The 27,747-nt window shown below is 40.1% G+C and overlaps 1 protein-coding gene across 7 annotated transcripts in view; it reads left to right on the plus strand.

Moving 5' to 3' along the window:
• The window catches only part of TRPS1 (transcriptional repressor GATA binding 1), a 284,107-nt gene that overhangs the window by 21,734 nt on the left and 234,626 nt on the right, over nucleotides 1-27,747 (plus strand). For 4 of the 7 annotated variants that reach the window (XM_075920198.1, XM_075920202.1, XM_006130790.4 and 1 more), the window contains exons 2-3: nucleotides 21,013-21,171; nucleotides 23,577-24,505. In XM_075920198.1, the coding sequence (XP_075776313.1) occupies nucleotides 21,135-21,171; nucleotides 23,577-24,505 (966 nt within the window). In that variant the 5' untranslated portion in view covers nucleotides 21,013-21,134. The remainder of the gene's footprint in view (nucleotides 1-21,012; nucleotides 21,172-23,576; nucleotides 24,506-27,747) is intronic. The other 3 variants (XM_075920201.1, XM_006130792.4, XM_075920200.1) reach the window with 2 other exon arrangements.

A 27,747-nucleotide genomic window follows, 5' to 3' on the forward strand; every position in this document is an offset into this window, starting at 1 on the left:
TATAATTTCGAGACTCATTCCAGCCCCAGGTGAAATCCTTTGACTTGTGAAAAAAGTCACAGGGATTGGTAACACTGAGCCGTATAGGTCTGTGTCCCTTGAAAATAAGGAATGCCAACAGTGGTGCTTTTTTCTGTGGTAGCCAGATACTGTCTTTGCCCTGTACTGTCCAGATCTGCCCAGTCCTAGGTGCTTTTCACTTGCAGTATCTACCTCTCAGATAGTTACAGGTTTCTAAAGGCTACATGTGCTGTTTTACCCTAATGTTATGCCAGACCTGAGTTAAACATTCTTCAGTGCTTTTCGATGGTGTGAGGAGACTTTTTGGTTTCCTCTGTTTATTGCTCTTTAGAGGCTTCAGTGAATCAGTGCCCTGCACAGCAACCCTTTTGTATTTTTTAAAACCATTTTAGTAATGAAAAAACAGTGTGTGCCTTTTCAATAGAGATAACTGTTATCTCTTATAAAAGTCTACATAAATGTAAGTAATTGCCTGCACTTGGCTCTGTTACAGTAGAAAACCTATGATCAGCAAACTCATATTTACTGTGCATGTTAAGGGAAGTTGTTGGATGATATGGGGACATGTTGGAGTTAATCCTTGTAGTTCTTTCTTTCCTTATTTACACTGCTTTGAAAGTCTTTTATAACTAAATGGTGTCTTGGGAGGGGAGGGAAATACTATGTTGGTATGTACATTTGAAAGACATTGAGCAAAGAAAGTTTTGCTTGGATTGGATTTAAGAAAAACAGATGTATTTGCTGTATATCAATCAGGCTTCCTTTCTTCAGTATTTAAGTTCTGAATCTGTTTCATGAATGAACATAAAAGCTAATCTGAGGCTGAGTTTGTTTTATTGGGTTGGGTCAATATAAACTAAAGCAAAAAGTAAATTGCTTTTTTGATATTTCCCCCAAATCCATTAGAGAAATATGAATCATTTTTCTGGTAACTAATTCAGGAGTAGCTAGGGCCAAAGTGAACTGTGCCTTTAATAGAAGTTTGAGGAAAGTCGGTGCTCTCCCTTCCCCCATCTCCATTTGGCCCCGGGCTGAAAAGAATGCTCTGTGTGTATGTGTATAGAGACGAGTCACGTTTGCATTCGCATGAACCTTGAAGCCTGCTGCAGCTCTGGTGTGTGCACTGCAACAGAGCTGTCGGTCTTATCACAGGAAGTGTTGCGGAAAACAGTTGTTCTCTCTTTCTCTCTGCCCAGTTCCCAGAATGTGGTGATTAACGATTCTTCTCTCCTTGCTTCAGTCTTTCAGATTGGTCTCTGATTGAAATTGAAAAATCCTTGCCACTTGATTTGTACACTCAGCACAATTTTTTCCCTACTAAATTTAAAAAACAACAAGCAACCCCAACAGCACTGATTTTGCCTTTTGGAGCTGTATGTTAGGTGTTTGTTGTTGTTTTTTTTAAAGATACTATATAGAGCAAAATGTTGCTCTTCATACTTAGGGTTGCCAGGTGGCCAGCTTTGAACAAGACAGTCCAGTTTTTGAGCTTTCTGTTCAGGAAACAAATTGAGAAAATATAAAGGAGAAGATATTAATGTCCAGTATTTGCTAAATAAGATGTAACGTAGATTGTGATGTAATGTCAAGCGTGTCCGTATTTTTGTTGAAACCATCTGGCAACCCTATTCATACTCACAGAAACAGTACCATTGAAGCAAGCAGTGTTTTTCCTATAATCAGCTAGATCAGTGGTTCCCAACCTTTTCCAGATAGGCTGTGAGGGGTTCGGAGTGCGATCACCCCCTCCCTGGTCGAGAGGGGGGTTTGGCGGACCCCTTCGCCTCTTTTTGGTTCATCTCGCGACCGGGCTCCTAGTCGGAAGCCCGGGCGATCGGGTGCGATCACCCCCCTCCCTGGAAGGAAGGGGGGGGGGTCAGTGGACCCAGTAGTCGTTACCCGTTCCTGTGGGGGGGGGGGGCTGAGCCCCTTAGTCCGACCCCACTTCCTGGTGGTGCGGGACTTGGTTCTGCTACCCACCTATGCCAGCGTTGCTCGGAGCTGGATGCTCCTCCGGTGGATGGAGGGGGACCCGGTCCTGCCCTCTCTCCAGTTCCCAGCCCGGGTCCCTAAACGTCGGTGCTTGCTCGTGCCCCGACGTGGTAGACAGGGGTCACTCTGCCCGTAACCCGTCTACCCACGGGCGCCAGAAGGCTTCCGCCCCGGGCTGCTTCCTCCCTTCACCCCACACCGTCGAACGATCCGTCCGTTCGCCCGGCTTACCGTGCCTCAGTTGGAGGGGTCGGGGGTTGGTCTGTACCAAACCCGGGGGCCAGCTGTCTGCCACGTCTTCTCGCCCGGTCGGGCCGCTCCCTCCGTGGGCGTTGCGCACTATCTGGGTCACTGCTGGAGCCCGGGCTAGCGGCCCGTCTGCGATGGGGGCTGGCTTGGGATCCCCAAGCGCGGGGTTGCACCACCAGCCGCGCTCGGGTGCGTCCCCGGTCCGTCCTGAGACGCGGTCTACCTCCTGCTCCCCCGGAGCAGAGCTCCCCTCCCTGTGCCAGCGGGCCATTTTAAACTGTCCCGCCGGCCCTGACGTCGGCTGCCGGCCCTGCCCCCCTGCTGACGCGGCCGGCATATCAGTGGCGTCCCGAGCAGCGCTCGCGGCCCCTCCCCCTAACGCCCCGTGGTGGGTGCTGCCTGCCTCGCATCGGCGCAGCCGCGGAGGCAGATTCCGGCTGCCACCGCCACCATCATGGCTTCGGCGCTGGTGCGCTCTGCCTGCCACCATGCGAGCCCCTCGGGCAGCCGGACCCCTGGGAGTGCGGGCCAGCCGCGGCCCGTCACACAGGGACCCATTTTGACAATTCAGGAAGAATTGGTGACCCAGGGCAATTAAAAAAAATGTGTAAACTCTTTAAGAGCCACCTGGGGAGACACCTGCGGCCCTTTTGAAATGTTATGGCAACCCATATTTGGGTCCCAACCGATAGGTTGGGAAACCCTGAGCTAGATTATAATTCCCAAAGCACCACTGGAGATCTGGAATAACTCTTATTGACTTTGCTTATTTATTGTGGATTTACAGTAGTGCAATGCAGGTGGGAATCATTGTTTGTAGACAGATTGAATATGAGATATAAAGTGTAACTCTTAATGATACAAAATAATGATCTGGCCCATGTGCTATCTTGGGTGAATAGCAGGTATAATAATTGATAAGACATGAGTTGGATGTATCAAACCATAATTTTAAGCAATTGTATGCTTGCACTTTATGTCCTCATTTTCTGAGCTTTAAAGGTGTTAGGACATTGTTTCAGAGCTGATGAAAGTGAAGCTTTTGTGCTACTTGCTAATCTCACCAATTATAGGGCAAGTACAATAGGGTATGTCTACACTACCCCGCTAGTTCGAACTAGCGGGGTAATGTAGGCATACCACACTTGCAAATGAAGCCCGGGATTTGAATTTCCCGGGCTTCATTTGCATAAGCGGGGAGCCGCCATTTTTAAATCCCTGCTGGTTCGAACCCCGTGCAGCGCGGCTACACGGGGCTTGAACTAGGTAGTTCGGACTAGGCTTCCTATTCCGAACTACCGGTACACCTTGTTCCTCGTTCCACGAGGTGTACCGGTAGTTTGGAATAGGAAGCCTAGTCCGAACTACCTAGATCGAGCCCCGTGTAGCCGCGCTGCACGGGGTTCGAACCAGCGGGGATTTAAAAATGGCGGCTCCCCGCTTATGCAAATGAAGCCCGGGAAATTCAAATCCCGGGCTTCATTTGCAAGTGCGGTATGCCTACATTACCCTCCTAGTTCGAACTAGGAGGGTAGTGTAGACATACCCATATGTTTTATGTTTTATGTGTAGCTCTGTGACCGACATACTCTTAATAGGGTTGGCAGGTGTCCGGTTTTGAACTGGACAGTCCAGTATTGGAACTTTCTGTTCAGGAAACAAATTGAGAAAATATAAATGTCCGATATTTTCTAAATAAGATGTAATGTAGATTGTGTTGCAATGTCAAGTGTGTCCGGTATTTTTGTTGAAACCATCTGGCAACCCTAACTCTTCAGGGTTTGGATCTGTACTCTACACAGTCACATTTTCAGTCTCCCTTTCCATATAATCTTGCTCCAACTTTTAATGTCATGAAAAGTAATAATGAAATGAACCAACTGAAGTTACTTGCAGATGGTTTCTTAGAAACAATGAACTGTGGTGTTACATGCTGAATGCGCTGAGTCGCAAGAGAGACCTCTAGCATATACATTACTTTAAACATACCTTTGTTAGTTTAAGTTCATGAAGTCTGCTGCTGATAAGATTCCGTTCCACTGTGATGCCACAGTTATGTATCATACATCACAATACTGTGAATGAAACCTTGCTGGAGCATAGAGCCAACTGAGAGTGTCAAGTGTATATTCTGATTTTTTGAATGTGACAGAATATTTAAAATACTTACAATCTCAAAGTTTGTTATACAAAATATTAAAGATGACACTACTATGCAGAAATATGACATAACTTACATGATGCTGTAGCATCTTAGCACAATCTAGTCATGACTAGATGAGTTTAAAATGGGCTATGTCCCAGCCTCCCCTTCATTATTTGGGGCATTCAGCACAAAATCCTAACTTCACTTAAAAATGGACTTTTGTAAAGTTTGTTAAGCCCATTTGATGGAAAGTGCTATAGAAATGCAAAATACTATTATTTTCAGCTCGTGTGAATTGTGTACTTCCATACTTCTCCCAATCTGGAACAAGGAATGGAGACTATTTGATTATATTGTCTTCCTACCCAGCCTTTTCTAAATATTGAGCAGAAACCTAAAGCTGAACTGCCAACTCTAAGAACAGTAGAGTTCAAATCTAGAAGTCTTGTTACAGTTAGTGAAGGCTCTGCCTGAAAGTCCTCAGGATTAATTCCCAGGATAATTTTTCTCTAGTGCCTGTGGCAGCAGGGCTATAAAAACAACCATATAGAATGGCAGGACTTTATGTCTACTTTTGCAGTGTGTTAAATGTCTATGTGAGAGGTAGGCAATTGAAGAGTCAGACACACAGAGAGAGAAGAATAAAGAAGCAGCTGAGAATGACTTTTTTTTTAAAGTTGACACTATACATCCTTTTAAGGTAAAGACCAAAAAGAATCTTTTTAAGTTGACAGAAGGAGACAACTTGCTGACGTTATCCAGGGAAAAAGAGATAAGCAAATAAAAATAGTATTCCATTTCTGTGTGATAGCTTGCATACAGAACAAACATAAAAATGTACAAAGCTAGTTCCTGTGACACTGGAGTTTATAAATCAGATGAAAATCTGACCATGGTAATTTCAGTGGGTTCCGGTGCCTGGATCTTGCTATCTCTAATAGGGACTAATGTAAATTGGATCAAAATAGGCCAGAACTAAATTTTATTCAGAGATAACTTATTGAACTTCCCGGTAAAGTGGTAGATACTAACTGATTATTGGAGATATATGTAATTGTTAATAATGTTGTTCTTTGCAGCCAACAACTGTATGTGAACTACCAGAAAATAATCACTGATTTGTCCCAGTGTGCTCAAGTGAGACTTTATTTTGGAATAAAACAGCCCAGAAAGGAGCATACTTTTAGAATTAAATTGCAAGACATGATGGAGGAGTGGAACGAGGAAAGAGGAAAAATTTCCCCCATAGCTATGTGAAAATTTAGAGCAGAAGAGTTATTCTTTGTGTCTTGCTTACAATAAACTTGCTAATGTATGGCAGAATTAGGTTTGCTTTTTTTGCAACAATGTTACACTGTTGACTCATATTGAGCTTGTGGTCCAAAATGACCCCAGATCCCTTTCTGCAGTACTCCTTCCTAGGCAGTCATTTCCCATTTTGTATGTGTGCAACTGATTGTTCCTTCCTAAGTGAGGTACTCTGCATTAGTCTTTATTGAACTTTATCCTATTTAACTCAGACCACCAGCTATGTGAAGCCATACCTCTGGCTTCTATACTGGTTTTATTTGCATTTTTCATATAGATTTTAAGGTCAGAAGGGACCATTATTATCCACATTCTGTCTAATACTGGCCACAGAATTTCACAGTTGCTGCCTTAAAGCAGAAGATGAGTGAGTTTACTATTATGTCATATAGAAATAGATTAATTTTAGCAACATTTTTATGTCAAGAAAGGGATACCCTTTCCATCTTCCTTTTTGTCTTATTTATTGTAGCTTGCTTACAATAACATAAATGAATTTAACTGAAGTGTAGGAGCATAAGCTTTCGTGGGCAAAGACCCACTTCGTCAGATGCATGTGACGAAGTGGGTCTTTGCCCACGAAAGCTTATGCTCCTACACTTCAGTTAGTCTATAAGGTGCCACAGGACTCCTCGTCGCTTTTGCAGATTCAGACTAACACGGCTACCCCTCTGATAAATGAATTTGTTTTTTTAAGGTTATATTTCCACTGTGTGAGTGGTAGAGATGCTGTTGTAGTTAAATCTGTTTTGTCTCTTTATTATGGTTTTTTATACAGTCTCATATTACTTTCTCTTTAACAAACTAGTGAAACACAGCCTAAATGGAGCTACTCTAAGGTGGGATAACCATTCCCAGAGAATAGTTATACACTGGTGAAATGATCTGAGTTAAATAGGATGAAGTTCAATAAAGACTAATGCAAAGTACCTCACTTAGGAAGGAACAATCAGTTGCACACATACAAAATGGGAAATGACTGCCTAGGAAGGAGTACTGCAGAAAGGGATCTGGGGTCATTTTGGTCCACAAGCTCAATATGAGTCAACAGTGTAACATCGCTGCAAAAAAAGCAAACCTAATTCTGCCATACCTTAGCAAGTGTACTGTAAGCACAAAGAATAACTCTTATGCTCTACTCTGCACTGATTAGGCCTCAACAGAAGTAGTGAGTCCATCTCTGGGCACCATATTTCAGGAAAGATTTAGACAAATTAGAAAAAATCTGGAGAAGAGAAACAAAAATGATTGAAGGTCTAGAAAACATGAACTGTGAGGGAGGATTGAAAAAATTAGGTATGTTTAGTCCGGAGAAGAGAAGACAGAAAAGGAACATGATAATGGGTTTCAAGTCCCTAAAAGGCTGTTACAAGAAGGGAGAAAAATTATTCTCCATAACCTCTGATCACAGGAAAAGAAGCAATGAGATTAAATTACAGCAAGGGAGTTTTAGGTTAGACATTAGGACAAACTTCCTGACTGTCAGGGTGGTTAACCACTGGAATAAATTGTCTGTGGCAGTTGTGGAATCTCCATCATTGGAGATTTTTATGATCAGGTTAGACAAACACTTGTCAAGGATAGTCGATGGTACCTGGTCCTGCCCTGAGTGCAGGGGACTAGATCTGATGCTCTCTCGAGATTCCTTCCTGTCCTATGATTCTATGATTCTTTTGTTTCCCTTTCTTTTCTTGTGTGCTGACCTCACCTCTTTTTGTCCTCCATTTTGTATCTTTTAATCTCTCTCTTTACTGCTCTTTATTCTGCCACACTCCTTATCACTTTTCTTTCACACTGTACCCATCTTTCCCTTCCATATACCTATTCCTCCCATTCATGGTCGTGAAGAATTGTGAGAAGTTGTTTCGGAACAAAACCTCCTGCAATAAAGGGAATACCTAATCTTGTATGAATGCCATACTCTATCATGCTGCTATAAAGGTTCTGATTCTAGCTGAATGACTTCCACATGGTGGGCTGTACAGTGTTTTTATGGGGTGAGTAGATTATGATTAGGCTTGGTTCAGTAGTGGGACCCCTTAATGATCTGCTTAGAACTAGTATGATTCAGCCTCCATGAACCTTGATATAATTTCAGCTCTAACTGACATTAGTTCAGGATTTACCAACACAGACAATGAGATTCTAGTTAGAATGAATACATGCTGGACAATGCTTCCTAGAGGTTGGCTACCTCTATGTTCAAATCTAACAATGCCATATCTTAATGATAAGTTGTTGCCGTATGATGGCTGTTGGACAGTTGAGTCCTTTGCTAGCAAATGTGTTCATAGTGCAATAACCACACTCTAGCTAGCTCCCAGGGTTGTCTTGGTTGTCCATCTCCACAGAGAGGCCAAGAATTGTCCATACGTTATCTCTTAACCTTCAGACTGATCCCGTGATCTGTGCTCTAGGTATTCTTCAGTAGAAGTCTTGAGGGTTAGTCTCTTTCACAAGTGCTATAAAAAAACAAACTGTCACCCCACATATTAAACATTTCTCCATATAGTGAAATGAGGTGCCAAAAAAATCCTGCCATATTTTGGGTACCTGAAGCTAAAAGCATTGGTTATTAAGAAAAGTATATCACAAATGGATCATTTAAATGGATATAAATGCAGCAGAAAGAGAGGAATCACTGTGTGACATTGTTATTTCAAGTGACAACAGCGCTTACAAGATTGTAAACCAAAGAAACAGCGTGAAAGTTGATCAGTTCAAAGTGAAATGTACTAAAGCGTTTCAAGAATCATCAAGAATTTATTAGTCCTCTTATATCAAGATTCCTCTGCTGAGCCACCAGCTGTTGTCATCTTTGTCCCTCCTCTCTGTCAGCTTACTAAATTTGGTTGAATAAGGTCAGGAGTTTTGTATTGAGATACAGGCAGAATGCTTGCTCAATTGAAATCAGTGTCAAAATTCCCATTGACTTTAATGGGGCCAAGTTTAACTATTTTTCATCTCTAAGGGCCTGATTCAAAGCCCATTGAAATCAACAGAAAGGCTTCTGTTGACTTCACTAGGCTTTGGATCAGGCCCTTGTTTCTGGCTGAAAACCAGCTTTATTTCTTGTTGATCAGAAATAATTTGTTATCTATTTAGTGGGTAGTGTGAAGTGACTAGAAAGCTAAACTTACTGTCTCTGGATATGATTTGTCCAGGTCTTGGCTGAGTCCAGAACCATTCAGATAATATCAGTTAAAAATTTATTCAGATACTTTCATGTTTAAAAAAATCACCACATATTTTCCCCCATTGTTCAGCTAGCTCTATTTGAGTTGCATTGAGGGCAACGTGAGGAAGTTTGCAGTGCTGCGGTATGTGCTGTGTATCTTCTGTGCATAACTAGAAGACTAAAGAACTGGCAGTCCAGAACTAACTTGCCTTTAAAAAAATATAGTTTTGGAAGACCTGTTTTGAGCGTGTCATATACATATACACAGATGATGCAACTTGCTCACAGCGTGAACAAAGTTGGCAAGTCTAAATTTAATGGACCTTGTCCTTAACACAAGCTTATATTGTCACAGTTTAAAAACAAAAAAACAAGTATACATGATTATATTTCTTTCACTATAGAGGAAAAACCTTGTCTCTATTTACTTGACCAGAGATACAAAAAGTAATTTAGAAAAAAAGCAAAAATTATTGCCGCTTATTCTTAAGAAAATACATTTTGCATATGTGTTTCTACAAAAGAAATGGCAGAGTTGGACATACTGAGGGGAGGTATATGTGTTTATTCTGTTTTGAATGGTTGCGGAAATTGTATGCAGTGTGTAACTCTGGATTCATATATCCATTTTGTTAGAGGGCCCAAATGCAGTTGTATTAAATTAATACTCTAGTACATGATGCGACTTTCAGTAAAGCTTTTGTTTGGGCATGATAGTGGGGAAGGCATGTAATATATAGATGAGAAAAACTTCCATTATGGTTTATATTAAACATTGTTATTATTTATTGGACATCAAAACATAATTAATGCTTTGCAAAACACAGAGGAGGACATGGTCTCTTCCACCAGAGCTTACGGGGAAACAAAAAGGGAGCACAATTTGATAACAAAAAAACCTGTGTGACAATTATATAACAGTTTTTTATTGTTTTGCCATTGAATGGCAATGGGATTTTTGGGTAGGAGCACAGGGCTATTCTATACCTAGACTAGTAGTCTTGCATAAATTATTCCATCTTCTTTCCTCAATTTCCCCATCTGTAAAATGGGGATAACAACACTTACTTACTTTTCAGGAGAGTTGTGAAGGTTAATTTTATTTAATGCCCGTACAATACTTTGGGTGAACATAGTTGCTATAAAATGCTAAGTACGATCATTTTGGGGTGAGAAGGGTTAGTATACAGCACAGCTTTGTCCCTGACTCCAGCCATTCAAAAATATGCATCTGTCCCATTCAGAAACTCATGAAATTTGTCTTCATAATCATGAAACAGTAACAAATAATTGTTGGGCGTTGTCTTTATTTGCTCTCTGGGTTCTGATGTTTGCAGACTTTCCTGGGTGACACTAAAGGTTACACATACTTTTTTTTTTTTTTTTTTTTAAAGGAAAGTTGTCACTCTCATGTAATCATTTGACTCCAGGAACTGGGGCTTTAAGAAAACCCACACAATATGATGGGAATTGGCAAATCTTCAGGGGGACGTTTCTATGTGGTAGGCTGGTAGGCCTCAGAAGTAGGAATTTGGATAAGGGGAGAGTTGATCCTTGGTGTACTGTGTATCATAACAGATATTTTTAGAAAAATCTATTTAAAAAAAAAAACCTAATCTATCTTAGGTGCTCATATCACCCCCATTACTGCAATGTTTAAATACATTGCAGTCTTTAATGCATTTAAACTTGAATTTAGATTTCATGAGGTAAGGCAATGCTACTATTCCCAATTTGCAGATGGGAAACTGAAGCACAGAGAGACTAAGCAAGTAGCTAAAAGTCATCCTGGGAGTCTGTGAGATAACAGGGTCAGTGGTGGAATGCAGGTATTCAAAGTCTTCGACTGGTGCTCTAACCACTGGCCCATCCTTTTTTGCAATTAAATTATCATTTATGAAAGCAAAACATGAAATGGAAAAAGGAAGGGGGGAGGGGGGAGGGGAAAGCAACTTCAGACCAGAATCAGAGAGAAATGTGCCGTTCATTTCAGGAGAGCTCAAAATGTTGTCAGGAAGTCTAGGCCAGATAGAAACCATGTAACACTGGAGCTCTTGCACAGATTGCAAACTGATTGAAATGCCAAGACCAAAGTTCTAGAATTCTGCATGGGTGGGATGTGACTGCAGAGCTGTGCACTGGCTACCCGGCGAAGCCCTGTACAGTATTGTTGACTAATCTCTTAAAAATGGTTTGCTTTCTGAGTCTGTTCATTGTGTTCCAACTTTGTTAACCCTTGAATATTTATAGTTACAGGAAACAGTGAAGCAAAGGTGAAAGGAAACCCCTGTCTAGTGCTTTCTTGTGGGTTCTGTTCATTCAGACTTCATAGCTATTCAGTGGAGTTTTGCAGTATGAGCTTTCACAATATGTTGCCCTTTTGGCTTATTCTAATTCCCAAATGAATGACTTTTCTTCATTTCTTGAGCTTGTAGTATATGAGGGGTGGCCAAACTTACTGACCCTCATAGCCATAGATGGTCATCCTTAAACATTCAAGAATCAGGCCACACCTGCCAGAGCTTGGAGCTTCAGCTGGTAGGAGGCACTTGCCATGGTTTGAGACTTCAGCTTTTCCCTTGCTGAAGGCCCGAGCACTGGCAGGCATGGCTTGCAGAACTTAAGACCCAAAGGCTCCCCATCCCTCACTTCTACCCTATTTTCCTGTTGCAAGACGTACCAAGCATCCTCCCTCCACCCAAGTCTAGCAAGTGGAGAATTGGTGCAAAGTGCAGTACCATAAACCACATTTTAACTGTAAATGAGCCACAATTCGGCCATCCCCGTATTATAGCGTTCACTCTCCAGCCCTGGGGTAGAAGGAGACATGTCTTCCCTTTGACCAGTGTAGGGTCCGATGTGAGCATGCATATGGTACTGTAAAAACATGATAGACTGTGAATATGGCCCTGGGAAGATTTACAGAGGCTTATTAACAGCTGTTTGCCTGTAAAGAGGATCACACACGTTAGCTGTCTGTGAAGGTCTACAAATGCAATTAAACACATATACTTGAAAAACAAATAAAAATTCTAGACCTCACTCACACCCTTAGCCTGACAAGTCTGAGGCTAAAGTGAAGGGGATCTGTCTTTTGTTATCCTCTTCCGTGTTCTGTGTAATGTGCAGAATCAACATGTGCAGTGCTTATTAATTCTTTGGGAAGGGTATAAACTCCAAATAGAGCATGTGCTGAGAATTATGAAACTTTGGGCAAGCACACCTTGATTTCATTGCCTGCCATGGGCTTCCTTTCACACACTGTCAGTCTGCCTATTGCTGTTCATATGTTTTTTTTCTATTGTCACACCATGTGGTTTTTATTAGGTTTCCCAGGAAATCACTGCAGTGCTTCTGCCTATAATGCATTTTTAGCTCCCTGCAAACCTTGTGTCATCTTCACTGCTATTCAGATAATTCTGACACACCAAGTTAGGTGTAAGTATAAGCAGACTGCCAACATGGTAGAGCTGTCACAAAGAAGAGAAGTTCCTGAAGTGGAGATAGCACCCCAAGTGTTATTCAGGCCCACCATCTAAATCTGTATTTGGCTGGTATTAGCGAATCAACAATACCGCAGTTGTGAGCAGACATGGTGGTAACAATACATGACAATGCATACAATGCACAAGCATATAGCCAGTGTGAATCTTAATAGCAAGCTTCCTGGCCATAAAAGTTCAGAAATCCTGAATATCATCAGATAAGGTTAAGGAAAGATGGCAGAGCAACTGCCATTCAAACGTGGATTAATAGAAATCCAAACATAATACTACTAGCTTTTAGGGCTATGAATACCCATTTTTTGTATAGTTGATCAAAGTCTGCCAGGGGATTGTGAGATTCTTGGATGGTAGAGAGAGGAGTCTTTTTGAAAGGAAATCACCATCCTTCTTTTAGTGTTCACAAAAGATTTCCATAGGACTGGTTCTGCAGAAGACCAGAATATCATACGCAGCACACAGACACTGCATTTTTTGTGACCACAGTGTGTATATATTTAATCTCTATATGAGATGAATGTACGTATGCACTTACGTTCTAGCAACACATTAATATTCAGGTGCCTTATGGCAGCAAGATTTTATCAGTACAAATTTGGGCTGTTCATATTACTCACAAGTGAAGGAGCCATAGATGAGGGATGATGGCAGTTCCCGATCCTTTTGTACCACATCATTATGTCATCTCGCTTTGTTTGTAAAGCAAGGTGTTTTACTAGTATAAATTCAGGTCTACCAGACTGGGAGGGAGAAGAAAATTGTAGCTAAATCTAGAGACAGAAAGTTACTATAGCTATTAAGAAGTAAAATGTCGATAGATAATGTATCCTGATTTTAAGATCCTCTGTCAATTAACCAAACAATTTTAGAAGTTCGACTCACTTTTTTCAATAGTATAAAGCTTACATATCCAGGCTTCATGGTCTATCAGTTTAAAGTATTACAGGAAAAATTATTGCCCAATCTTTACCTTGTTTTGGGGACAAACCTCTTTTTTCTGTCAAGTTCTTAAAGAAAAAGAAATCCCAAATAACAAAACAAAACAATGGCCTTTTGAAACTGCACAAAGATTTAGAAAATTTAAAACAATCCCAGTAGAGATGGATTAGCAGCAGGCAGAGTGCAAAGAACAAAAGATTATTGATTGGCTGGCACTTATCTGACCAGAATGATATACCAGCAGCTTAACCAAACTACTTTGGCAGTTCTTGTGGTTCTTCTGCTATCTAGCCACATCTGTGCTGAACTATCAGCTTCTCTACTTGATTGGCTGGGTTAATTTGTAGCCTGGATCTTCAGGTGCATCCCAAATTCCTTTGCAGGAGTTGCAACACTACTTCAAAGGAGGTGCTGCTTTAGACTATGTAAATAATTTTCAGGGCTTTCTGAGACTAAAGGTGCCAGTATATTTATACATTTCTTTAGTAGGTTGCGTGCTCTATAAGTGAGTTATATCCCAGTGCAACTGAACCAGCCCAATATCACTTCTGGGTATTGTTAAATCTGGGGGGGGAAGGGGTAGGGGAAGGGGTATTGAACAAGATGGAGAAGAGGGGAGAAGAAAACTGTAAGGAGGGAAAATGGAAGGACGTGGCAATGAGTGCCCTGTGTGAGAGGGTTTTTGTGAGAGGTAGGAAATAGGAGGTTGGAAGGGTGGAGTTCTACATCAACCTTTTAAAGGAAATGGTCACACAGACATATAGAACTGTTGCTGATTGACTATAGTTCCAGCTGGGTATGTCACAGTGTAGTCAAATAATTAACCGATAAGTGGGTGCTTATTGATTAATGCTATTGGCTACACGCATTTCTCCCTCTCCCCTGCAGCTCTGCAAGTAAATTTTTAGCGGACTGTACAATAGGCTGGCTCAGTCCCAGCTCAAGCTGGGTCCCGACAACTACCCCCGCTGTGGCTCTGCATTCTTAGGGGACTAAGCCAGCCTGCCAGCGTGCCTGTTCTCAGGTCTCCTTAATAATTCAGAGCTGGGGTAGTTGCTGGGACTCGGCTTGAGCCAGAACTGAGTCAGCCTGCCTATGCACAGGCTCTTACAGTGCTTTTAGTGCAGAGCTGCAGCAGGAGTAGTTGTCGGGACTGAGTGCTTGTAATGCTAACCCTTATCGATTAATCATGTTATCGTCAATTTGTTTGGTCAATTACATGATTAATGAATTACATGCTTCTTAACATCCCTAGTTCCAGCTAGTCTCCTTGGACTGAAAAAGTGTCTTCCAGAGGACATAATTATTCAATTTTGGTCTCTCTCTGGGTGCGTCTACACAGTATCCTTACCTTGTAATAGCTTATTTTGAAATTTAATTTAGAAATAAAGTGCTATTCCGAAAAAATCCCTTAATCCTCATGGAACGAGGGTTACAGGGACTCCGGAATAGTGTGCCCGTTATTTTGAAATATATTTTGAAATAATGGTCGCATTTAAAGATGTGGAATTGCTATTTCGGGATACTTCCCATATCCCAAAATAGCCCCACTGTCTATATGTAGCCTCTGTGTGTATCAGACTACAGTCTTCTCCTAGAAACCTTATCCTCAATCAGTAAGCACCTTTGGTAGTGATATTCAGTGAGTGTATATATATTTCAGTGACTTTTGCAATGTGTGTTGTCTTTACATTAGTGCATATAACATCTGTAGCTCTCAGAGAAATCAATATTTAAAATCAATTTTAAAACTTCTTTGTATCTGTTTTATGATCTTGGCACATTACCAGGGCTTAAATGAAAGTTTTGTCTTGTAGAAAGGAATGCGAGGACTTTTGGCACTAAACCCTTTCATACAATAAAGAATCAAAGCCAGAAGTCAGAAATCTATCAAGAGCTAAAAGCTAGATTAATAAAATCTTACTCGGGTATTATGGGATTTTTCCTATGGAAAGTTCAGGTGGCAAAAACTGATTCAGAAACACCTTTTTCCCCCTCTTTATATTCCTCCAGGTAATAGGCCAAAGTTGGCATCACTTGCCATTTGAAGATGAACATGAGCATCTTGCCTGACATCACTGTAATAACCATATCATGTGTTTACAGCAGATTTTTAAAGAGTTTGCATCTGCTTTGCTTCCCCAGCAGAACCAAAATGATGCCGTGGAAAATTATTGGTTGTACTGCAAATGCATACCCCCCATTTGACCCTGAGGGTCTCATTTTTTCACCTGTTCAAAAATCATTCTCTGTTGTGAAGCATCTTCATTCACAAAAAATTACCATGCTCTATTGCCAAAAGGAAAAAAAAAAGTATGTCACATATTTAACACTGGTCAAAGAGAAACCACCAAATAATGAACACATTTCCATTTCCCTTAAATCATGTGTTTCTCCAGGCTTTAAAAGTGGTAGGGAACTCCCAGCTGTTGCAAATGCACCATGAGCTCCCAACCCTTTTAAGTCTCCAAAGGCTCTGAGCAATTGCCCCTCCCCACACCCATCAACAGCCCAGGTTCCTATAAAATGCACCTATCTATGTTAAATAAATAAAATAGCCAGGGAGTTCAGTGTGGCTGGCTGGGCTGGGCCTGCTATGGGGGAGCTAAGTGCTGTTACAAAGGCAGTTATTTCACTGTGGTGAACAATCATTTTGAATTTATTCCACAGTAAAATAACAGACTGGGGAGTGCGCAAAGCAACATCAACACATAAAAATTAAAACGCCTTTAATACTCAGAGCTGGATTAGACAAATTGAGAGCAGAGAAGCGGAGGTGCAATATTCTTTGAAAGCATGGCCTTTTTATGCTGTTTTGGAGACTAATTTACATACAAATAAAATGCCAGTTTATCCCATAACTGTCATGATAAATTGAAGTCTTTAGATTGTTCCATGAGGTGCTCTTTCTGAACCTTATTAAATTACAAGAGCTTGGCCTTTTGCCCAGTGTTGGATTGAAACTCTCTTTGCTGAAGTACTCACAGAGGAGTGAAATTGTCCCGGGACTCTAAAGAGCTGGGTTCTGGTGTAAGCTTGGCTGCTGACCGACTCTTTGACATTGGGTCAAGTCACTTCCCCTCTCTGGAGATCAGTTAACCCATCTGCAGAATGGTAGTAATACTACTCAGTCTACCTTGTAGGGTTATGTGGGGCTTAATTGATGAGTATTTCTAAAGCATTTGAAGATTCTTAATTGGAAGAGTGTAAAACTGAACTACAAGAAAGGGCTAATCTGTCTGCTTTTCAGGCATAAACCATCTTTGATAAATTAACACTACTTTTTAAAAATTACTTTTAATTGTTAAAAACAAAATATATACGGAGAGTAAAGCAGATTTATTAGGAATTCTTAATGAAAGTAATAATTTTGTTACTGTAAGTTTAGCTGGGACATTACAAAAGTCCAGTCATGCATTCCCTATGCAGGCAAATCTTTTGATTTCAGTGGAATTTTACATAAAAATGATTGTAGGATTATGTTGGTAATAAAATTTAAGTGTACTCAGTCAGCAAGCTTTCAAGGAAGGACTTCAGCAAAATGTTTTGAAATTGTGCTTCTAAATTCTCTGAAATGAACAAGCTAAATAGTCTTTCTTTATCCCATGGAAAAACTTGGATTTACTCTACTGGTTAGAATACTATTAATATGCTCTGTGCTCAGAAGCATGTGCTAATAGCAAAGATCATTTTGGATTAATTTGATGCAAACTAATAGGAGATTTGTTTGAAAGTTATGACGCTTTCTATCTCAGCAGGATTTAAGATGTCAGAGACATACATTTCAAGAATCAAGAATAATCGATGCAGAGAGCAAATTCAAATGGGAGTGAATGAGACAAAATACCATGCAACTTTTTTTTCTTTTTTTTTAAACAAAGTTTGAAACATTTTGTGAAGAAACTAATTTGATGATCAGTGAGAGTACTGGAGTGTCTGAAAAAGGGAGGGAAATCCAACCTTCTGATTTAGTAGTTCTTCTGCCATCAAGAACTATAAGAAATATATTTTACCTAGCTCTATTATACAGTCACAATTTAAGCGGTACATACAGACTATAGAGTATCAAGAAAGCGAGACTCTTTAAATCAGTGGTTTTCAAACTTTTTTTCTCATGACCCTGTTGAAGAAAATTGTTGATGCCCATGACCCAACATTATTTGACTAAAGTGTGGGTTTAGGGGTAAGGCTGAGGAGGGGGCTCTGGCTTTGGGGTGTGGATGGTCAGGATTGGGGCAGAAGCAGCCAGCAGGTTCCCAGCCAATGGGAGTGCAGAGCTAGTGCTTGGAGCAGGGGCAGTGTGCAGAGCCCTATCCACTCTTTCCCTTGCTCTCCTCTCAGGAGCTGGGTCTGCTGCTGGCCTCTTCTGGGGTGCAGCACAGTCTGTGATGCCAGGACAGGCAGGAAGCCTGCTTTAACACCCCCACTGATCACCCTGCAGCAACGAAACCGAGTGCCTGACGTTCTAAGACCCAGTACTGGGTCGCAATCCCTAGTTTGAAAACCATTGTTTTAGACTATTGAATAACATTTTTTTTACATAATACTTGTTTGATCCTGCAGATCTTTACTCGTGAGGAGCTGTCATTTTTTCAAAGCTATTACGCATATGAAGGACTGTTCACGTTATTTCAGGTTTGCAGGATCAGGCTCTATTATATATTAAAAATCAACTTTGCAGGCACTTTGTGAGAGGCATCACTTGCCTTGTTTTTCGTTCTTCTTTCATGGTTTCGGGGCACTGGTACAAAAGGGAAGGAAGTGCATTTGGGAAGCAGTAGGTTGTTGTACTAAGTCCATTTTGCTGTCCTTCTGCAGAGCCTGATACTTGTGTTCCAGATGTAAAGAGGTCTGAAGCTCCTCTTTCCTTTCGTAGTGAAGAGTTAAGACCAGATGTTAATTTATTTGTAGTATTACTACTTGTTTCATGGAAAATCCACTCCCCTGAGTGACACATTTATACTGACCTAACTCTCACTCTAGACAGCAATGTATTTAGGAGAGGGCTTCTCCCTTTAACATAGCTACTGCCTCTTCAGGAGGTGGATTACCTACCTCCATAGAAGAAACAATCCTATTTATGTAGCTAGTGTCATCACTGAAGAGCTACTTTAGTGCCACTGCAGCCTTTTAAGTTAGGACAAGCCCAAGGAGGAGGGGATTTGCATTCTATAACCAATTCCCTTCTAACAGTTAAGTGACAGAGTTTAGGGAGAAGCCGCAATATGCATGAAGGAAGGTGCAAATGTAGGGGTTTTATAGAGTACCTAAAATACAAACCTTTGTGAATGTATGCTATTTCAAGTGTAAGATTAATTTTATAGCTACCACAATGTTATCAGTACTGTTATGGGAAAAACGTTCAAACATTATGAAAATTAGTCTGACAGTTTCCTTTTAATAAAAAGATCACTTGCAAGCCCAGTGGACAGCATAGGCTGGAATTTCAGAAGTCTTTTTTTTTTGGTATTGTCTTAATAATTTGAAATAATACTTTGCACCATATCGCAGCTTTCAGTACAGTACATAACTATTAGGCATATATTCAGCTGAAGCATCGAGAGTTTAATGACTTTTGCTGCATTGTCCTGGCAACATATCTGATGTTTTAGGGGATTGTGTGTGTATGACACATGTTGGCAAAAAGCATAATTTCCATGTTTCCTTGACACAGAGATCCTACTGCATGCTTTTAAATATCAATATAATTTTTCATATCACTTTTTTTTTCCAGTATGAATTTCTGGGATATCCTAATATAGCTAAAGTCATTATGTTGGTAGATCTCATCCATAAGCCTTTACTTGTCTATCTGTGCCCCAAATATTATAGTAGTCATGGGTATGTCACACATTTCAAAACCTGTTATTGTAATATAAAGAGCATATGAATAAGGTTTGGCCTGAAGTTTAGTATCTTTATAAGAATCACATGACTTAAGTGTGTATATCAGAGATAGACTCAAACTAAATCTTGTCATAGAGAGCCTACTATCTTCTTTGAATGCTTTTTAATCTGACATACAGGCAACCTGTTACCATGCAGTGCTATTCATGAGGATCAAATATTTGATAACATGTTCTCAGTCTAGCAAAGGAAGGTATAATATGGTCCAGTGGTTGTAAGTTGAAGTTCAACAACTTTAGTCTGGAAATTAGGTGTAACTCTTTGACTGAGAAGGTAATTAACCATTGGAACAACTGACTATGGTTTGTGTTGGATTTTCTATCACTGGCAATTTTTAAATCAAGATTGAATGTTTTTAATCTTAAAAAAATGCTCTTGGGATGTTTTTGGAAAGTTCTGTAGCCCATGTAATACAAAAAGTCAGACTAGATAATCACAATGGTCTCTTCTTGCTTTGGGATCTATACATTTACCTGCATGGAAATAAAAATATTCAGTGAACAAGGAAACAGGGTTTAGATGGGCAGCAGAGCAATCCATTGTTCTGGGGCAATGTAACCATGAGTCTGTTAACTGGGCTAAAATGATTGTATCTGCCAAAATCTGATCTCTACATTTGTAAATTGAGCTGGTGAAATCTCTAGCTGGTGAAGGTTGCTGGAGTACAGGTTTTCCACAAAACCGTTAGGGCTCAGACAATGAACAGTACATGACTTCAGAATCAGCTTTAACATTTTTAGGTCAGCCCCCAAAAAATCTCTACCCTCTCCCCTTGCAGGGCAACCACGAATAACTATTATGTGGTTTAAAACCAGAAACATTTGTACGGGCCTCAGATGCTATTGTGATAGGTAAGAGGCTATATAAATACTGAGGTAGACAACTCATCACCTCCATGAAAAATCAGTGACCAATTTTGAACACAGTTGATAACTTTAATTTATTATTATCAAAGCTACTCACTCCTTTCCTTCTCCCGATGCAGTTAGGATAATGGAGGGCCATAGGCTTGTTAGAACCCAAAGGTCAGCTCTGAACACAACCTTTTTCGCACACCTGATCCAAAGCCAGTAGAAGGCTTTTCCTTGATTTCAGAAGGCTTCAGATCAGGCAGTAAGTCTTCCCTGTGTTGTGAAAAGATTATCACCTCCAGTGATGAGAAGGCAGTTAAACCTCTATGCACATTCAGCAGTTAGTCACTGTGGTGAGATTATGAGCTATTGTGAAGCTATTTGTGTTATTGTGAAGATGTTTTTGTCACTTGCCCACTAGCAATTAAATTCATACCGCCAGATCTATTTTATTGTAAGGCACCAGACAGCCAATAGATGATGAGTTTCAGTCACTGGATTTGAACTGTTGAGCTAGTATGTCATTATCTGCCCCTTTAAACCACCCAATTCCCAGTAATGTGGAATATATGTTAATATGTTAAAAAAAATTAAAGCCTTTTTTTGCTACACAACATGTCTAGCTAGTTTTTAACATCTATTTACATTCTTCTGTGAAACTGATGTCAAAAGGCGATTTAATGTAATAGCACAGTCCGTGTGTGTGTGTGTGTGTGAGAGAGAGAGAGAGAGAGAGCGAGAGCGAGAGCATGCTTCTCAGGCTTGACTGAAGTACAGAATAGCTTGCTGCCATTCTTGGTATAGTGCCTAATGATAGATGCATGTGAATGTAAAATAGGCATAATAATGTTTTTAAGTAAAAGCAACATTGTGAATGCATAATTTAGAAAGGAAAATTTTGTTTGTTTTGTTTTGCAGATGTACAGATCAGCTCTCAAAATGTCTTCTGTGTCTTCCGTGCATCTTCTAAGACAATTGCATTAGCCCTCCTGCTAGTTGACTAATAGAATTAATAATTGTAAAAAGCACTCTAAAGCCACATGCCTTATGAAGTCAATGCTGGGTATGATTTTACAAGTATGTGATCCATTTTTTCAAGTGAAAATGTTAACTGAAAAAGTTCTTGGCACACAATAAAACATTGTGCAATCTGTTATTTGTCTTAGAGATAATAATTTGAGTGGCTGTATTCTTCCTGTATCTAACTTATGACTTGTTAGTGGATGATTTCCTTGATTTAGAAGTACTGCAAATGTGCTTTTATTTACATAATATGTCTTTTTGAAAAATGATAATGATGGAATTCCAGCAAGAAGAAACGTATCATTTCTTTTCTAAGGGTTCTCTAGAATAGATACCAACCATGTAAATCACAGAATATTATAAAAAAATCCTACATACATCTTGAGAATAATTTTATTTATATGAAAATTTTCATATTTTTATTACTATAAAATACATCATGGAAAATTCCATTAAACAGAAGTATTCAGTATTATTTCCATATGCACATGGCCCCCACAGATATGGAAGTTGAGACTGAACATTGGACATCTATATCTGGGATCTTATCTAATAGGGATGTATCCCAGTTTTCTTTGCACTCTTACATAGGTCGTGATTCTTTTAGAATGTCTTTCGTTCTGTTTCCAGTTGCAAAATTACAAGTCCCCAAACTCTGCTTATTTACCCAAAGAACCAGTGACAAAAACATTAAAAAACATAAATTCAGCTCTGTTTCAGTTTTGAGCTAAGAAAACACCATGATGTTCTCGCATTAGACCTCTGGTTCCTGCTTACCTAATACAATTGATATTCCTTTTTAATTTACCCTTGGGTTTCATTGGACATGTGATTATTTGATTGTGAAAGAAGGTGCCAAATAAACATGGATTTAGAAAGACATCTCATACAAACCCTGCTCCTGCAAATCATATAAGTATATGTGTAACCATCAGCATGTGAGAAGTCCTGTAGAAGAACAGTGATATCTTTAGTCAATGGGACTACTCAGGTGATTGAAGTTGTGCACATGCTTATGTATTTTGTTGGTTTGGAGCTGTATTCCTTAACGTGCCCTCACTGAATCAGGAAGTCTTTCTGGTGTTACAGTCCTGACTAGTGACTGACTTAATTGTTCAGGTGTTGTTTATTTATTTTTTCAGCACATGCTTGCATTGGCAGTTGTGATCTAGTGGAAAGGGAAGAAGGCATGTGGTTCACAGGCATGTTTGTTTAGTAAAATAAGGGACTGCACTAGAGTGTTAAGAAACCAATTAAGAGCACACGGAATGCCAGTATGTATGTAATATGAGTTAGCACTGCATGTGAATGCAATCTCATTGCAGATACTGCTGCCAAGGAATCTGCTCAACTTCAAAGACACCAGCGCCCTAGACACAAGGGGACACTTTCAATAAAAAGTCTGTTTTTGTCAGTGTCACACGTTGCCCTTTCATATGAAGCAGATATAACTAGGAGAAAGCACGGACGTTGATTCCCTTAGTTAAACTCTGTCCCCAGCACCCCGTCACAAGGTATTGTTTTGAGATGATCATCCTGCACTCTAGGAGGTCTGTATATGACACCATTTGTAAAGCATCAGCACTGCTCTCAAAATTGCCAGGGCCCCTCTGCTTACAGAAGGATGTAATGGAGCACTCATAGTCACTCCTGGCTTGGAAACCTATGATCAAGTTTGAGTCTCAGACTTGGATCACATGTATGTTAGTGCAAGCTGCTGCCACTAGACCACACACCATTTGGCAGGGGAAAAACAACCACCATTGTGTTCAACACTGGCAAAAATAAGACCATAGAAAATACTATAGAACATCTGTCTTCTACCCGTAGTCAGTGTGTGAGTACAAATTGATCAACACAGCTGCTGATGAACATCCTAATCCAAAGCTGTGACATGCACAGTGCAAGAAGTTTCTTCTTAGAAAAAATCGTTGTAAGGGTAATCCATTGCATATGTAGTTCATCTGCAGCTGGGCACCCTACCTGTATATCTTTCAGACCATTCCCTCTTCAGTTAGCAGTAAGTCATCAGTGTTGACTTCTTCCTTTCTGTCTGGTCCATGTTTCCATATATGGACCTGGAAAGTGTGGCTTCCTGCTTGGCAATACTGATAATGTTTGAAGTTAAGGTTCAGCTGATACAGAGAAAAACAGTGAGATGGTTAGACCTACTTCAACTCCAGGAATTTCCTGGATAGACCTGTAATCAAGCAAAACAGTGAAGTAAAATGTATGATTCAGTCCTCACACTTGTAGTCCTACGGAAATCTGGCTCTCCCTGTGTGGCACATAGGACTACTTGCATGAGTGGACTGGAGTATTTCATTTTAATCTAGGTTGCAGTTTGCAAAGGTACTAGGGGAATTGTTTACAAAGGAAAAATGCCAGGGTTAGACTCTACTCTGTATTTCAAATAATTCAAATAATTCCATATTTTTTTGTCTTTCTTGTTTTGGCAGATATGGTCCGGAAAAAGAACCCCCCTCTAAGAAACATTGCTAGTGAAGGTGAGGTACAGACCCTTGAGTCTACAGGTACTGAAAACGAAGAGTCTGGAAGGAAAAAAGAAATTTCTGCAGATCAGATGCAAGAAAATACTGACCAGGGTGATTCTGCAGAGCTAAACAATAAGGAGGAACTTTGCCTGCATATCCAAGAGCCATCTTCCAGCATTAAAAAAGACTTAAAAAGCTCAGTGCTGAGTGAAAAGGCTGGTTTCAATTATGAAAGCCACAATAAGGGAGGAAATGTTCCGTCCTTTCCTCATGATGAGGTGACAGACAGAAATATGCTGGCTTTCTCATCTCCAGCTGTTGGGGGAATCTGTGAGCCCTTGAAGTCTCCTTTAAGATCAGATGCAGATGACACCCAAGATGTGGTCTTCACCCCATCAGGAGATCCAGTGGAGACAAACAAAGAGCATCAGAGGTCGCCAAATGCTACAGATGAAACATTGCAAGTGCAAAGCGGTCAAACTGATGGCCAAGGCTCAAGTCCTGTCTCCGTAGCCTCAAAAAACCCACAAGTGCCTTCAGATGGGGGTTTAAGACTGAACAAATCAAAAGCAGATTTGTCAGCAAATGATAACCCAGATACGGCGCCTCTGTCTCCAGAGCTTCAGGACTTCAAATGCAACATCTGTGGTTATGGTTACTATGGGAACGACCCCACAGATCTCATAAAACACTTCCGCAAGTACCACCTAGGACTGCACAACCGTACCAGGCAGGATGCAGAGCTTGACACTAAAATATTGGCTCTCCACAACATGGTGCAGTTCAGCCACTGCAAAGACTTCCAGAAAGTCAACCGCACTGTGCTTTCAGGAGTGCTACAGGACATCAATTCCCAAAGACCTGTCTTACTCAATGGGACTTATGATGTGCAGGTTGGTATCTTCCATACCTCTATGGCACCTCCTTCATACACATGCTTCTTACAAAGAAATAAATGTGGAATGAGATAGACATCCCAGGGTGATTATAAAGCAACTCCTACTTCCTCATCGTAAGCCAGCATAATTTAAGTATCTCATGTAGCCTGCTTAAACCACAGGAATGCTTAGCTCTATTCAGACTTATTGAATTCAGTGTTTTATTTACCCATTAGTTGCTCTAAATTACCAAAATGATTACTCTGAAAAAGGGACAGGATAGTAGGGGACAGGCTACATTAAGTCAGAATTTCAGGAGATTCACTGTAAGTCTTGTTGAGTAGTAATTAGCTTTTCAGTCATAGGCTTTCTTCTAAGTAATTTAGTCTGTGTGATAATGAATAGTAAAAGATTTTAGTCAGCAAACAGACAGCTTAGAGTAATCATGACTGAAAGCTGCTGTATAGCAGAGAGAGAAATGAAATAGAAAATAATTGTTTTAAATAACCAGATGAACACTAGGCTATAGCTGTAAATTGAAAGGAACTACAGGTCTGTGGCTGGTGGCTGCTGGAAGTCAAATCTTTGCTTATTGATCTGGCAGTGTTAGAGAACAGAAAGTGGGTCACTAAACTGATCTAGTGCTACAGCAACAGCATCATATTTCTGCACAGTGAGAAAACCGAGAGTGGGTTGTAAAAGGAACAGTCAATAATAACATTCATACTGCGGTTCAAATTAATGTTAATATAAAATTGGGCTTTTGCCCCAACTGATAATTTTTAGCATTGATGCTACCACATTTTCCAAAACTAAGGATAAAAGTTGTACATTCTTACCATAAAGAATGGATTTAAAGATTGGCTCATGTTGTCCACTAGGGGTATGTCTACACTACCCGCCTAATTTGAACTAGGAGGGTAATGTAGGCATACCGCACTTGCAAATGAAGCCCGGGATTTGAATTTCCCGGGCTTCATTTGCATGAAGCTGGCCGGCGCCATTTTTAAATGCTGGCAGTTCGAACCCCGTGCTGCGCGGCTACACGCGGCATGGAGTAGCTAGTTCGGAGTAGCTAGTTCATTCCATTTCATGAGGAGTACAGCTAGTTCGGATTAGGAAGCCTAATCCGAACTAGCTACTCCGTGCCGCGTGTAGCCGCGCGGCACGGGGTTTGAACTGCCTGCATTTAAAAATGGCGCTGGCCGGCTTCATGCAAATGAAACCCGGGAAATTCAAATCCCGGGCTTCATTTGCAAGTGCGGTATGCCTACATTACCCTCCTAGTTCGAATTAGGAGGGTAGTGTAGACATACCCAAAGTTAGTTATTTGAACCTAGACAGGGATATTAATGTTAACATTTCCTTTGTGAAAAATATGATTATCTTAAAATAATCTACATTTTACTGATTTAAAAAAATATATTTTAACCCCTTTTCTGACTGAGCTGTGAAGAAAACTAGAAGTACTCTGTGTGTGTTCTTTGAACTACAAATTCAGTTTGGAATTAAAAATTGTTTGAATCAGTGAGAAAGAGAGATCACAAGTAAAATGAGCTCAAATGTTAACCCCGTTTCAAGAGCGTTTTTGCATCTAGCAAGATGCACTGACCTGGCACTAATTAACAGAGAAAATTCCAAGAAACATTATAAAGAGAGAGATGAGAGTGTCGGTAGCAGAAATATTTAGTAATACCTGTAGAGAGTCCTGGCATTATAAATAGACAGTTCAGATAGGAGATTAAGAAGACAAACCATCTCACCTTAAGGAGTACTTAAAAACAGGATTCCTACTCAAGCATGTGTAGCTTTTTAAGCTACCTAACTTTTTTTCTCTCACTTTGTGAAATTATACAAAATCTTTTTTATGGAGCAGCAAGTCAAATCAAGATAGTTATTATGCATAAAAGCTACAATCTTTGAACTGCTGTCTTATTAAAAGATCACTTCACTGTCTTGTGTCAGATGCTTTCTCCTGTCAAACTGTGATTAGAAAGCAAATATGTGATTTAGATGAAAGGGGACAGAGATGATGGTTTATAATTAGCACATAGCTTGATGTTAATACCTGGATTTTCTGCTATAGTTTTAGTTTGCTGTCTATGGGGACAGCATCTTGGAGCAACTGAGCCATGCTGTCAGGAATATGTTCACACAGGGACAGCTAAGGCATACAGCACAGAGGAATTTGAGTTTCTAAACACACTTTCATTTTCCCCAAACAATTATTTCGTTAGGTCCTTGGTTATTTATAAGAAAGTTTATGCTTGATTAGAGTGAGCTGGACACTTTTCCTATGCAGTATATTCAGAAATAAAACAGATGTGTGAGCTATCTCAGTTTGAACTAGTAGAATTAGAAATAAAACATCTGAACTTAGTCTATGCTTGTCTACTAAGCCCTGGCAGTAAGATACTATAAAGAAAGACAAAAAGCAATAGGAAACAGCACACATATAATCAGTTAAGATCAATCTTTTCTCAGAGCAGAAACATGTTCTAAAATACAACAGACAGCCTATACAATTCTGCTGATTTTAAAGGAACTGAATTTAGAAACTTAATTTCTTAAATTTTTTATGACCAATTTGAGAAGAGAAGATTAAAAAGCCTTTGTGCCAAATACTATACTTCATCACGTGCACATTCTCCAGATGTTGATGCAGAACGTGTCAGAAGATAAGTAACTGATTAATATTTTCAGGGTTCGCAATACTGAACAGCTTTACTACATTCATAAACATACTAAAAGGACATCTGCAATTCCCCTTTGCACCCACGCATTTGTGTTGTGACCATGTCTATTTCACAGTGACCTAGGAAACTATTGGAGTCTAATATAAGAGAATGGAATTGTATTAATTAGAGTTTGAATGCAGTTTTATTGGAAATTGCTTGTCAGTCAAAGATTCCTACACATCTAATAAAAAGGAACTGCATATGAATAGTAGTATTTCATCCGAAAAATCTTATTACGATTCTGATATGGCCTGAAGAAAAAACCAAACCCTTCTGTAATCAAAATTAACTTGAAATGCTGGTGGAGTGGGATTAAGGGCTGATTTATTGATGCTGCTGCACTTAACAAACTGTTTTGGTGTTGTTAGGATGGAGGCAGTTAGTCAGAGATTTATGATGTTTTAGGCACGGAAAATGAGGAAAGAAGCTAGAGGGTGGGTATTAGCACAGACTCGCTCGCATCTTTGATCTGGCTCCTGGTGATTAGTCAGGGTTTGTGTTATATGGAAGTTTGCACTA

Source organism: Pelodiscus sinensis, chromosome 2, assembly GCF_049634645.1.
Source record: "Pelodiscus sinensis isolate JC-2024 chromosome 2, ASM4963464v1, whole genome shotgun sequence".
NCBI classification, from domain to species: Eukaryota; Metazoa; Chordata; order Testudines; family Trionychidae; genus Pelodiscus; species Pelodiscus sinensis.